Source organism: Xiphophorus hellerii, chromosome 18 (assembly GCF_003331165.1).
Source record: "Xiphophorus hellerii strain 12219 chromosome 18, Xiphophorus_hellerii-4.1, whole genome shotgun sequence".
Classification (NCBI taxonomy): Eukaryota; Metazoa; Chordata; class Actinopteri; order Cyprinodontiformes; family Poeciliidae; genus Xiphophorus; species Xiphophorus hellerii.
In genome coordinates, this window is record NC_045689.1 from 14,992,235 (window position 1) to 15,007,042 (window position 14,808).

The following is a 14,808-nucleotide window of genomic DNA, read 5'->3' on the forward strand; positions in this document are numbered from 1 at the left end:
CTGTGTTATTTTTGCTCCCATTTAGAGACAAAGTGTCGGTTTTTAATATGAGTAATAATGTTGTCTCCTCAGAGTTGCAAGACCTGTGGGCGGCGAAACAACGCTCTAAAACAGTTTTCTGCAAGAAGAAGTACTAGTATGCACTTTGGGTGACCAATGACGATAAAGTAAAGAACTATTTTGATGTTATTTTGATAAACATTATTTGTGATGAGGTGCAAGTTGTTAACAATTTTACAATCGGCCTTACCTATATTTGACTGCAATGTCAGTCCTGCCATAGTAATGTCAGTTACTATGGCATTTTTGCCATAGTAATGTCAGAAATGTAATGTCAGGACTGACATTACATTTGTACATTTACGTTGCATTTGTATATTTGCTTTCTTTTGTAAGCAAATGTAGCATTTGCAAGAACCACATACTTGCAGAGTTGTACAACCATTCACAACATGCATGCAATGATTTCCCAACAATGAAAGTTGTGGTTCTTATTTTAAATTGGAATTCAATCAAGTGCAATGGATAAATGAATTATAAATTTCAATAAATAAAGGACAAAATTAAGCTTTTCTTTCTTTCTTTCTTTTTTACAATACAACTGACATGTTAGTTCACATGGTCTCAGCGGCCCCAGGGCCTTCAGCAGTTGCAAAGTTTGTTTCTACTGAAGTCAGACTCCAAACATCATGGCTCAAAATACCAAGCATTAAAGCCTTTTAATAAACTCTGTGTACTGTCGTTTAAAAATCATTTGCCTAAATAATGAATAACTTATTCAAGGCACTCAACATGGAGCCCCACGTTTTAAACTGTTTTCATATTCTTGGAAAAAGAGGAATTTTCGGGAACGAGTAATACATTTAATTACGTTCTGTGGTCTTGGCAAGAGTATTTTCACACTACAAAATGAGGAGGTGTGATTGGGTCTTTGTGTGTGTGTGTGTGGGAGGGTGGGATGGTAAGAGTGGGACATAGTAATTGAATTGTGAATCAACTGGCAAGTCAACCCCTCAAACACCGCCCCCTTCGACAGTCGTAGCGCTCCGGGTCTGTGCAATATGTAACGCCCATGGCTAGAGATAGAGAGGAAGGAGTGAGTGAGTGAGTAAGAAAGAACGAGGAAAAGAGGGAGTGTGTGTGTATGCATCGGTGAGAGAGACAACGAGATAAGTTAGAGTAAAAGAATCTTAATCGTGTTGCAGTGTGAGGAGAATAGAATTAGATTCGCCAAAGGAGGAGAAGATTTTACCCACTTATTGAGTTTTTCCACCCTCTTTTGGAGCTGTTAAAATAAAAAAAGGAACGCGGCATTTTTTTTTTTTTTGTTTCAAGCCACGCTGATCTGATGATCATGACGGCAGCTGTCGATATGAAACCGACGTTAACGATCATAAAGGCTGAAAAGATGGACGGTGAGTAAGACAACTCTTCCTCCTATTAAGCGCTTTGACAGTCAACACGGGACTAACATCACTCCTTAGACGTTTTTCTCGTAGCTAAGGCGACCCGGCCGGTGACAGATTACGTCGATGAGTAAACCACAGCGTTCATTCTTACCAATTAGACGCGCTAAAAGTGGGGGGACAAAACGTCCTGAACGCCTTTAATGTACCAAGACTGTTTTGTTGCTCAATATTGGAGAACACGCAAAGAAAAATGCTGTCACGCCTGAGGCTTCACAGTCATGCAATAGGCTGTACCGTACTGTATGCGTGTTTCACGTCATTGTTATTGAATGCATTGGGCTATGAACTTTACATTAGCCTAAACGTGCATTCCCTATTATCTTAAAGTTTTACAAACACTTTGCATCAGTTACTTATGATTAAAATAAGTTTAAACGTGATAACAAATCTCCTGGGATATGTTAATGAAACATGGCATTTTTGTGTATCTTACTTTTTTCCATTCTGAATTCTTAGAGCTCTAATTGAGACATTGCTCATATTTAGTTCATAGTTATGTACTTTTAGATTATGTTGTGCAACTTATTCCCTTCTTCTCCTATCCATCTCTACATATCCCATGTCGCGCAGGGAAGAGCTTTGACTTTTCACCTTGGAGACAATCAGTGGTCCCTAATAACCCCCCTCTCCATTGCCTCCCTTTCTTCTGTCCTCCCTACCTTCACCTCCTCCTCCTTCACCTAAGAGGCTGAAACAGAGTATCCAGACGAAAGGAGAGGCAGGCTGAGGTGATGAATCTGCACTGCTGAGGCTTGCCTCTCCAGCTCTTGGCTCACTGGAGGGATTATACAAGCAGTAGTGATGAGTTTGGCCACAGTTTTGAGCTGTTTTGGATTTTAAAACATTGTATGGTTTCACTTCTTAAAGTTTTTGTTTGACTGATTTGCATTTTTCACTTTTTTTCTACATCAGTTTTCCTGCCCGTTCACACCTCAGGTGGCATTTTGAGTCCTGTTAGCTGAGCAGCAAGCTAGTAACGATGCAATATGGAAATCTGACACTAATTGCCAGAGTTGACCGACTAAAGGAGCAGTGATTCACCGCAATAACCAGCTTCTCCCTGCTGTCAATACCTGCCGAGCAAAGCCTAAAAACACATATACGTTGCAAACACAAAAAATGTGCTGACAGGCGTGGTTATGTTGCCAGAGCGTAGCACTATCTTGCAAAACCATTTCACAATGCTCGGCCCCTCTTACTCTCACTTCGGTGCACTCGGGTCATAGCAAGCCTGCGAAGGAGGAGTTCAAAACCCAAGTGAAACTGCTCCAACTGCCTCCACATATACAGTTGTGTTTACTTTTTGGTGTTACTATGCTTACAAGATAAATGTACTCCCAGTGTCTACAGCTACATAGTTGAAGGCAAGTTCAGCCTTAAGCTTCTAAAAAATGTAAGGATGAGTTCAAATGGCAGAATTTAAATTTTTTATTTTTTTTTTAAAGGGTGTGCTGGACTGCCACTGAGAAGCAGTGGAAGTTTCTGCTGAACTTTTTGTTGCTCTGTTAGAACTGCAGCAGTCACCTTTTCTCCGAAACACCTGCATCAACATAGTTTACAGTATATGTGTTTATGTTTGTACCCTGCTATCATGCTTAGGCTGTTTCCAGCCCACCTTACTATACTATTTGTTTTCTTTTGTGACGGAAGTGCTGCCAGTGTCGGCTTTCGTGGGGCTGTCCTCACCCTCCAGCTGAGGTAATTTCTTTCAAAGCGCTCACACAACGTCAGGGTCAGAGGTACAACCAAACACAGCTTCTAATGTTTCCCCAAGCTCTTATGCTGTCCCTCACCCCTCCTCCCTAGCTCTACAGTGAGTAATTCCCAGCAAAGTACACCTTTTTTTTCATGGTTACTCAGACCATGATATTTTGCTACTGACAGCTTTGTGTAGCCATAACAAAACTTAGCTTTCCAGAGATGGCGTTGAAAAGATGGTCTGTATTCTGTAGGAGTACAGCACAATCAAGCAAAATTTCATACAGTTGCTAATGAAAAGACTTGCCAATCATTTACAGGATGAGACATACTTTTCAGCTTTCTCCCACTTGATTGCTTGGTTTCATAAGACCTGAAATTCGGGGTTCAGTGGCTGACTGGAATGCTTCCGAGCATGCCCTGCTGGGTGGCATGCATGGACGCATGGAGAGACCTTGAAGGGAGGCTCACTTTTATCTGATCAACGCAGTGCAGCACTGATGCTCATGTAGCAAGGCCTTATATGGCATCTACTTCCATGCCAGCCACATGCAGTACAAGCACATACAAGCCATGCCACAGAGATGATTTCCAGAACTACGTCAGACTTTCTTTTCTGTGGAGATTCCCATTTTGCGGCTTTATGGAGCAAGGACAGAGAGTTGCATAAGGTTCCATTTTTATTATCATGTATTGTGTCAACGCTACTACAGTGGCACAGTGTAATATATGGCAATATTTGAGTGTGTGTGGCTTGTTAGCAGCTGTGTAAACACTGTTTGGGTGATCCTAACCCTTCTTCATGTGTTCTGTCTGTGAATCTCACCAAGCAGTGCAAATAATTTCCTTTTTTTTTAAGTGAAGCTGAGGCTGATGTGGTTGCAAGAATCAAACCTTAGTTCTTCAAATCAGTTCATTACACCACCAAAATTGTATCAGACAGTCTTTGACCAGACTGTGTTTTGACCTTCTGTTTTGAATGTGCTAACTTTGACAATTGGCCTCCCTGTGCCGGCCAGCATGAAGTGGAGGTCTGTGCTTTTCCACAATGACCTTGTCTTTCTTTACTTACCATGCTGTACATTAAATCTATGAAATAGGTTATTCCCTCTATTTAGTCAGTGCTTCATTCATTGCTTCTTGACTGAGTCTGTTATCTGTCATAAAACCGTGTGCTGCGTAGGTCCTTTCACAATGCTTCTCTAGTGACTACACGCCTTAATTTTTGCTTATAAAGCTTAGTCATAAAGAAAGGCGTGTCAGTAGCAGATACAGCACTCTACTAAATAATAAACATATGTAGAGTCAGGATCTTAAGGTTTAAAGAACAACCAAGGTGTGGTCAGTTTGATAGCAGTAAATGGTCTGAATGAACAGTAATCCAAATATAGTGCATCTCCTGGAAGCCTTCTGCCTACACCATCTTATTGACTCACTTTTCACAAAAAAATAAAAAACCAAACCAAATAAAAAATATATTACTTGGGTAGGGGAAGTCTAGCACAAACGAGTTTTTTTGTAACTCTATAGTCAATTACCCACCCACTAGTCCTCAAGCGATCCGCCCCCTCTCCCCCCTCCCCCCTCCCCCCAATGTTTCCATTTCTTTCTGTTGGCCACATGAGTTTTTCTCACGACTCCTTGATGTGGGATACTGTGAGTTCCTAGTGAGCGTACTTCGTCCCATCCCCAGTCATTCCTAGCGTGTAATCCCTGAGTCATGGCACTAGACGCCTGCTGCACCACACGCCACTGGCTCTCCGATGGTGAGTCTGTTTGTCTGTGTTTGAACAGTTTTTGCTACCCCCTCATGCCTCTTTACATTACCAGCCTTACCGAACCCATTCTGGCATAGTCCGATACAAAATTTAAAGTCTAGACATTGGCTTGAGTGCTTTCTACTTTGCCCCCTTCTTTGTTTTACACTATGTGTGTCTTATGCATCCCCTTTCTGGAACAATGTTTCCCCAGTGAAAAAAAAAAAAATAATAATAATAAAAAGAGATCCAAAATAAATAAATGGATCCAAAATAAATGGAACAAACCTAAAATGTTTGTTTCAACACAGATGTTTAACTGTCCACAATGAGGCCATATCACAAATTTTTTTTAAAACCATATGCTCCAGATTTTCTTAACTTTTTTTTTACTGCACGCCAGCTGTTTTTTGTGTCTGTGTCTGGTTCTGTAATTAGCTGAATAAATGGGGTACAGCCACAGACTATGTGTATTAGGCTTACAGCATGAAAGGTATATTAATTGAATGACTGACCCAATCAAAACGATATGGAAAGGTTGTGTTTTTTAGGCTGGTGCACTCTTCAATATTGGTACATTTCTCATTCCTTATGATAACCTGGACTTTAATAATTCTATGGAACTGGAAATTGGGTACAGGTTTAAAGTCTTCATTTGAGACACTGCAGCATAAACTGGAGTTATTGCTTAATTTTTACCAATCTGTCTTTTTTCATTGTCAAATCAGCATTTGTTTTTCTTATATAAAATAAATCACTTTTATTTGACTATTTGTATCCTGATTTACACAAACTCCATGTGCTATTGCACAGCTTTTGATTTTTTTATACAAGGTTACAAGGTAGTGCTGGGCAAATTGTGAGTCACTGCATGGAATTTTACAAGATATGGTCACTGCTATTCTCATGACCAGTCACATAGTCTAATGAAGCAGCACGCTATCCCCTGAAGTCCAGTCAGTCTTTGATGAAATGAGTCACAACCCATCTGTGTGTCTGTGTGTTTTGATTTGTGGTGTTAAGAGAAAGGCAGAGAACTGGAGAGTGGCAGATAAAGAAGTCAGTTTGTGTGAGAGTTTACATAACTACACTGTTACCCACATGCTGGAAATCAATTCCATCTCATCTTGCAAAACACTAACATTTCATGATATCAAATTCTGGTTTACGTCTTCTTAATCAGTGAAGCTTGAGGTGTTGCGCATTCCTTTATCTTATTAAGATAAAGGGACGTGACAACTTTTTTTGTACATGTTTTACGCTCCTATTAGCCATGGAGGCGACACTGAGCTTAAAATAGAAGAGTAGTTCATCATCCAGAGCTGAAACCATTTTGCCACTTAGACCACAAGTCATTTTTGGTCACATTAGAGGAAAACAAGAAAGCTGTGAGAAGCACATTAGCGATTGTAAAACAGAGGTGGAATGTGAGGCATGCAACATGAAAACAGTGTGGTCTAGTGGGAATTTATTTATCAAGTGTCCATCTGCAGACCATACAACCTCTAATGTATGCATGGTGTATAATTAGATCCAGGCTTTTTGAAATGTATATGCACCAAAAGAATGGTTGATTGTAAAGGCATCAGTGAGCATGAATTCAGAGCTTTATAGTGTTTTACATGATTCACTCTTGTATCAGAAACCTGGCTGTGGAATGCATTGCTCTGGACTAAAAATGGGACAGGCACTGTTTTGTTGGAAAAAATTAAACGTGGAGAGTAAACTGTTTGTCAGATATGTCGTATGTTTGGGTTAATGCCTAAACAGTTCCTCCAGAGCATCCCATGTCTGTTTATAACAGGGACGGACACAGCCAATGAGGGATGTCGGTCCTGGGGTAGTTTGCCTATATAGGACTGCACTAACACCACCTACCATTTCCATTATTGTGCTTGTCTGGCAGTTTTATTTTTCCTAGAAACCTGGACCAGGGCAATATATTATCAAAGTCAGTTTTGTTAAGTCACTTTTAAGATCTTTTCCATATTGACTATCATTTTTCTCCTAGAACTAAAGGAGAACTTACGACTTTTGCAATAGGTTTTTGCAATAGATTCATAACTATTGCTTAATCCTGAATACTTGACGCATATCTAAAGTTCTGCTGTTTTTGCAAGGCAGTTCAATATGGATCTGGGAGATGCACTCTGTTTAAAGCAAATTTCTAATTAAGCAATGTGTAGCTCCTATACATGATTGCATGCATCACAATTTCAATTATTAATGTCTGCTTCAGTTGCCAATGTGTCTGTGGCAGCGATGGTCCTGGGCAGCTCTTACTATGATGGCCAAAGACAGATGTCGGCAATAGCAGTCCTATCTCTCACAGCTCCCTAACATCACAGCAGGCTTGTGTTTCAGGGAGGGCAGCCAGAAGCCAGTGGTTATGATGTTAGAATAAAAGTAGTGTTTCAGTGCTGGTGCCTACAATGGTGGGATTTTCCTGGTTTGGATTGCCTTAGCCTATCATTGTCCTGCTTTGAAGCAAGTTTTAGTCTGGGTCTGGGCTGGCTTCTTCACATTGCCTACATGTCTATTCCTGGTCTTTTAGTTTTGAAATAGAAAATCCAAAACAGCTTGGCTAACTGAACAAAAAGCCCTGTTAAAATCAGACAGCCGGCCCTTACTCCCCCTCTTACTTGGCTGCAGCCCTCAGTAGCCACTTTATCACCCTGCACTGGTGAATGGACCCTCTTCATACTAGTAGGGTCTATGACCTCTTGTTCCCAGATTGGTGTTCTAGATATGGATCTTCATCAAAGGCACTCTTGGTTAGCACTTTCCAGGCCTGTTCAATTGAAGGTAGAGTAGACCGCCTCAGAAAACCAATTGCAGTATAAGGTCTTGTCTGATCGACTCAAACCTCTGTCTTTTTTTTCTGCACCTTTATGTGTTGCTGTTGCGGCTTCCTGCATGTTGGGATATCCAGGAAATCCTTGGCAGTGACTGTAAAATGACCCTCACCTGAACTCACAACTCACCCCAATCCCCACAGGAAGTTGCAGCTTAACCACAGAAAATGGACTCTTTCACATTATAGAGATCCCTTTGAATAGCCTTTTAGACACCGTTCTCACGTTTTTTTCACTGTCCACTTTCTATTTCCCACCCTGACACATACCCACTTAACTCTCTTAGGCTATATATAGCTCAGTCACATGATAGTAAGCATATTGTCCCTTATTTATAGGGTCTGGTTGCCTGCTCTCTATGTATCATTGCATCATTGTGAGTGGAGGCAGCAGCACAGGCTTCATGAATGAACTGATCCTCTGCCAGAGGCTGGGAGATGGCTCCGGTCCCACTGTGATGTCACCCGAGAGATGAAGAGAAGAGCGAGGGGATCTTTATGAATCCTCCCATTCAATTGTTTGACTCTTTCTCAATTGCTTTTAGCCCACCACTGGTTCCCTTATCCCATGGTGGGCTCATTTTACAAGCTGGTGAGTCATTCTCCCCCAGCTCAGCTTCCCCTCAGCCATTCAAGATGCAATCTTTCTATCTTCCTCAGTCCTGCCCTGCCCTACCTGGCCATGCCTATCGACGCCTTATCAACTTCAGTCTGAGCCACAACAATCCTAAATTCTCATCCATAACCCAGAATACAGACAAAGATGGCTGGTAATTTAGTGTATCCATGTCTGCTAAAAGGTGTCAGGCAGATTTGATGTTTTAGTGTGGTAATGTAACAGGAGCGTACGGGCCCATGGAAGTTGTCCCAGTCATAATGACATGAGTAGCAAATCAATACCTTTTACTGCATGTCTATATAAAACACCACTCTCATTTGGTGATTCTTAGAATAGATTAACTTATTATTCATCATGCATCATTAGTAGAAATTGCCTCCAGTTCATTTTTCCACTGTAGGCACCCTTTCTTTCTAAGCCTTGTTGGTGAAATGTGAATGCCTTAATGTTGGCTCATGATTTACACCCTCTCCCACAATTCGTGAGCTAAGTGGATGGGACTCATTTTGCGGACAAACCCACACTGTCTAATGTGGAAAGTGATGACTTGTGGATGCTTTAAGGCTCTGCGCGCACTGACCATGTTGCATCTAATGGGACTCGCAGGCATTGAAATTGTATCAGAACTTCATCATTTACTAGAGATCGTCTAGGTCCGAGCTCGCCTCTTTCCTACTAATGGATGCGTATTATACATTAGCGCTGCCATGGATAACTTTCGTATGGATCATTCGCCATGCAGACTGCTCTATTATCACTTTACTTTTGCATTTAGAGTTTGTCTTTCAATATTGTTCTGCCCTCCTTTTCATGCTTTATACACAAATAAAACAGAACTGTACATTTTCTAAATATGCACGAAGCATATTTTCTTGATGTACATATGTATTTACAGTTTAAGCTTTTAAAAATAATAAAGCTAATTCTTCAAATGTATGTAAACAAAAAGAACATGTTATAAAAAAACAACAAAACTTGCATTTCACAGTTTAATTTTGTTTGTATTCATGATTCTCACACTTCTCTCATACTTTTCTTCCTTATAAACCCAACATCACTTATACTCTATGGTGTTTAGTGTCTTTTGATGGAGGATTTAGTGCTAAAGTAGGTTTCATTTTGCGTGGGCGAGCACGCACAGCAGCCGGGCTGATAAAAGCGACCGGGAGGGAGGGGACTCAAACGGTTCGAAAGTGCAGACAAACTCCACTCCATCCAGCTCAAATAAACTGCCACATTTTGCCTCTGCCTTCACATCAAAGCGCAGACTGTCTGAGCCGTTTGCAACGTGAGAGTATCTGCTCTGCTAAGGCCTCTTAAAAGGAAAATATGTTTGGTAGAAGGCTAGTTGACACGAATTATCCAGAACTTGCTAAGGTCTTATTTTTATTATGGAACTGTGAAGTTGAATTGTATGTGCAATGATGTACTTTAAACATTATTTTTGCGTTATTTTAAGACTTTATTGGCTGGTAATGGATTCTTGCACAGTGGAGGTTCTTGCATGAATGGTACCCTACCTGGTTCTCTTCCATGTCTCTTCCACTGTTTTTTGTCCACAAATCGTAAAAGCAAAAAAAAGTTGTTTTTTTTGTTCTCAATAAATGTTTTAAAGACTTCCTGCAGAGTATGGAATACTCCAGTAAGGTTTGAAAACTGCAATTATTCATACTTGCAGTTTTCAACACATTGATTTTTACACTTATTGTAAGGCTGTTTGTCTTACTAATCCTTACAACACAAGTATAACTAGTATTACTTTGCAATTTGGATGCGTTGCTCAGATAAGCAAGAAAAATACAGAAACCTTCTTTCCCTCATCCCTCAAGATGTTCAGCAACAAGAAGAGGAAGGACAAAACTACCATACACTTTGCTCCATTCAGCCGAGGAAAACCTTGACTACTTTGGCTCCTTTTTTTTGCATCCCAATAATAAATCATGGTATACATTGATACCAGGTTCCAGTCCATTCCTATTTATTTATTTTTTCCTATGAAACTTTTTATTTCTATAAAAGAGAGAAACATATTAAGACTGGCATAGTTGGATTTAAGTGAACAACCAAAAAAACCATCCTTTGTCCCAGGTCACTTTTGAACAGGGACAAGAACAACAGAGTGAGCCCTACTTTTTACTAACAGCCAGACAGACACTGATTACATGGGTGAAAGAGGGACAGCTGCTGTGCATTCCAGACAAGGTCGAGACGTCAGTGAGTGGTGAAAACAAGCATGAGCTGAGCTCTGCTTGGCAGATAAAACCACCCGACGGTGGAGATGCCAAGACATCTGGGCTCAACGAACGGTGGTTCTATGCTGGCTAATGACACAGTTTTCTCTCATACCAATTTGCCTGAAGTGATGAGATGAGTGATTTTTAACAGAATAGAAAGATGAAATGAGGAGATAAAAGTCACAAAAGTTGAGATCTGAAAACCCTTTGCTGTGAATATACTACACCCTAGACACTGCATTATGGTCTGTAAATTCAGCGTTATCTAATATACTGCACGCTAAAGATTATGCTAGATGTGGGCTTATTTTGTAAATGCCTGTGGGCTCTTTGCAGATTGAATGATTAGTTAGAGGGTTGCACTGTCTGCTAAAAAAGTTTTGAGTTTGTTTTTTTTTTTAGGTCTTTTTCCAGTGCTTTTAGCCTTGAGGTCTTTTTGCCTTTCTTTGCTCATCACATCCCCTGCTTCACCCCCTTTTATCCCACACTTCTGCAGCTTGGTCAATCTAATTAGATGAGTGCAAGTCATCAGGCTCTGTTTAAAGCCATCAAAGGCAGCTCTGTTCCCTGCTGGGTGCCCACTGGCAGTGAGCGGAGAACAGTAAACGCAGTGTTGTCACTGCAACCCTCGAGACAGCCCAGCCCCTCTGCTTTCCGAGCCACCCACCAGCAGCCTCTGTGACATCATCACCCCATCCTGTGACCCTTGACCTGTCAGAATGTTTGACCCCATGCTTCGTCTCGCGACAGTAGTCTCACTATGTCAGGGCGATGTGGTAGGGGTCACAGTGTCGCTGATGGGCACCAGGCATCGAGCTCCCACCCAGGGTGTGCAAGCAGGGGAGAAGTTTGGGTGTGAGGAGTTTGTAAATAAATTTGTCTCAATTTCAAAAGTTCTTTTGTACAAATCAGGGTCTGTTGTGGCAGAATATTGTTAATCCACACCACAACATATAAAACTTGTTTCTCAGTGATTTCTTGCTTTTTTTCCTGGAAACAGCCATAGCCTCCTCTTTTAATCTAATTTAAATTTTTCTGTTCGATCAAGTTTCTTTCCATAAAGTATAGCGATTCACTCCATTTCTTGTGTTGGTTGTATTAAGTTGTTTGTGCATCACTTTTTCAAATAAAAGCATATTTTATGTATTGTGTTTTGCAGATCCAGAGTGTGGAGACGTCCCCCTTTTGACTCCAGGAAGTAAAGAGATGATGTCCCAGGCTCTGAAAGCCACCTTCAGCGGCTTCACAAAAGAACAGCAAAGGCTGGGTATTCCCAAAGGTAAAGACTGTCAGTTGCTCATTTGTGGAAATTTAATTTTCTAACTTGGGTCTTAGACTATGAAAATCACTTCAAACACATGTTTTTTTCACCCCTGAAACTTAATTTAATGCATTCCTCAAAAATGACAAAAAAAGAAGAAAAATCTATTCCTACTCCACGCATTATTGTGTAAGCAGACTTTTCTTCTTGAACGGGTGGAAAATGATGTGTTTGCCTATAAACCCAGGCAACCACAAACAGAATTCATGCTGTTTGCAATCAGCCTTGCTGACAGTATTGCAATGTAATCCCACAATAACTGGACAACTTTTTTTTTTTTTTCAAATTTTCATTACCACTGTTGTTTATGTTCCTTTCCTCCTCTACGTTCTTTGTGACACTGTGCAGTTAGTAAGCACAAAACCAGAAAGTATAAGTCCACTCTATTGAATCAATCACTGGTTTAGATGAATGTCTGTATTTGCACTTTGAATGAGTTTCACAGCAAATATACCAATCATCAGCTATTTATTGCTCTGCAGATCCCAGACAGTGGACAGAAAACCATGTGGCTGAATGGCTTGCATGGACCGTAAATGAGTTCAGCCTGAAGAACGTCGACTTTGAGAAATTTGGTATGAATGGTGCCAACCTGTGTGCGATGGGGAAGGAGCGCTTCTTGGACTTAGCACCTGACTTTGTAGGCGACATCCTTTGGGAACATTTAGAAATGCTCCAGAAAGGTAATGCTACAGTAATCTAAATGAAAAAACGAATTTTTTTTTCTGTATTTGCTGTATGAAAAAAAAAAAAAAAACAGGCTGATTTTATTTTTTCTGACTGAGGATTTTTGTGGCAATTACTTTAGTAACAGGAGCCAAACAGGAAGGCACGTTTTGGCTCAAGACATAAATTTTTGATCATGCTGGATGCAGTTACACGATAGAAAAAAAAAAAGACAAAAAAATCAATGATGAGGTCACTGATGCTTATTCTCTATCCATTTTTTATGAAGAGGATACAAAGCATTTCCCCATCAATGGACTGACCTCCAACTTCCAGGAATCCCGTTATACCTCAGACTATTTTGTCAGTAAGTACTCATCACAATCATTGTCAGTTGTGCTCTCTAACTGCCAAATATGCATGCGTAAGAAATGATTGAAAGTGAATCAGCTTTGTGAATGCAAACAATTCAGTAATGCATTCATCCACATTAACATTGTAAATAACTCTAAATTTAGGTTCTGCATAGGGTTAGGGTTTGTGCATTAAGTGATTCAGAAAATGTATAATTTGAGCATTTTTTGTATCATTTCAACACGAGAGGAATGCTGACTGTACTACCCTTTGCTTCTTTTATCCTTCTGTTTTATGTTTTGCTCTTGCTATCCCCATTAACTTGCCTCTGTGTTTTCAGGCTATGGTATTGAGCATGCTCAGTGTGTCCCTCCTTCTGAATACTCAGAACCGGGCTTCATCACGGAGTCATATCAGACGCTTCATCCCATCAGCTCTGAGGAACTGCTCACACTCAAGTATGAAAGTGAATACCCCGGGATCATCCTACGAGACACAGCCCTCAACTCCATGCAGGGCGACTATTTCTCTGTCAAGCAGGAAGTGGTGTCCCCCGACAATATGTGTGTGGGACGCCTCAGTCGAGGTGAGGAGCCATATATGATATAGTGCTTTGCAAAAGTATTCATACCCTTTACGCATTTCCTCATTTTGCGACGTTACAAGCACAAACTTTATTGTATGTTACTAAGATTTTTTTAGATAGAGCAGCACATAATAGTGTGTAGCTCTGAAGCGGAAAGAACATAGTAAAATGTTTCCAACATATTTGCTCAAAATAAAAAAATATGAAGTGTGACATACACTTGTATTCAACCTCTTTTACTGTGATACTTTGAAATAAAATCTAATTCAAATGCCTTCAGATTCAAGATAGGATGTTCCTTTATTGATCTCCAAGCCAGGCATTACAGCAATAAAACCACAAATAAATTGCAAAGTAATGCTGTCTCAGAATAAACCCAACTGTTCTATAAATGCCTCAAACACTTGTTACAAATATTAGTGAACAAACAGCATCATAAAAACCAAACAACACAGCAGACAGGTTAAGCATACAGTTCCAAAGTAGTTTAGAGCAGAGTTCTATTCTAATACATGCAAAACCATATCTGTAGCAAATGCCTAACACTGAACATAATCCTGAAATCACCATTACCATATCCAAAAACTTATGAGAAGTAAGTTTTCAGATCCTAAAAATTTTAAAAACCACTATTAATCTTCCACTTTCTAATTTGACACAGTTTTATGTTGGTCTGTCAAACAAAATTGATTAGTTTGTGTAACAGGAAAATATGTGAAAAAGTTCAAATGTTTTGAATGGCTTTGCAAAACATTTCCCTTATCCCAGGTAAATTCTTTCAGTCATTGAAAGTAGCAAACATTCATGCCAAACTGAATATTTATTTTAAACTGAGTTACTAAATCTACCCATAGGTGCATGCATGTGTTTGTGTGGGTGTGTGCAAACGTTGGAGGTGTCTGTGGGTGTCGGCCTGCGTGTGATTGTGCTGAAGCTACCAGAATCTTGTCATGCCACATCAGTGTGTACGCATTAGAAGAGAAGAAAAGCAGGCCCTCTGGTTGGTTTGTGGTTCATGCAAACCTGCCTCACATACTCTAGACTAGGTTGGGAAAAAAAGAAAAGCCTATTGTTTTTGTCAGAGTGATACACGAACCAAAGCCACAATGTGTTCTCTGCTTACCGCTTGTCCCTTATGTAAAGCAGTTCAAGTGGTGTAACCTTAAAGAAGGACGTTTTTTTCTGTCTTGTTTTTCTTGGCCTCTTTTCCTCGATTCAGTCTCTATGTTCTGCGTAAGGAGATAGAAGTG

The 14,808-nt window shown here is 40.3% G+C and overlaps 1 protein-coding gene across 5 annotated transcripts in view; it reads left to right on the forward strand.

Annotated features, from left to right (window-relative positions):
- The window catches only part of ets1 (v-ets avian erythroblastosis virus E26 oncogene homolog 1), a 42,883-nt gene that overhangs the window by 17,105 nt on the left and 10,970 nt on the right, over positions 1-14,808 (forward strand). For 3 of the 5 annotated variants that reach the window (XM_032545148.1, XM_032545147.1, XM_032545149.1), the window contains 4 exons: positions 11,791-11,910; positions 12,435-12,635; positions 12,908-12,985; positions 13,313-13,558. In XM_032545148.1, the coding sequence (XP_032401039.1) occupies positions 11,791-11,910; positions 12,435-12,635; positions 12,908-12,985; positions 13,313-13,558 (645 nt within the window). Of the gene's footprint in view, positions 1-1,082; positions 1,416-11,790; positions 11,911-12,434; positions 12,636-12,907; positions 12,986-13,312; positions 13,559-14,808 lie in introns of those variants that run through there. The other 2 variants (XM_032545152.1, XM_032545150.1) reach the window with 2 other exon arrangements.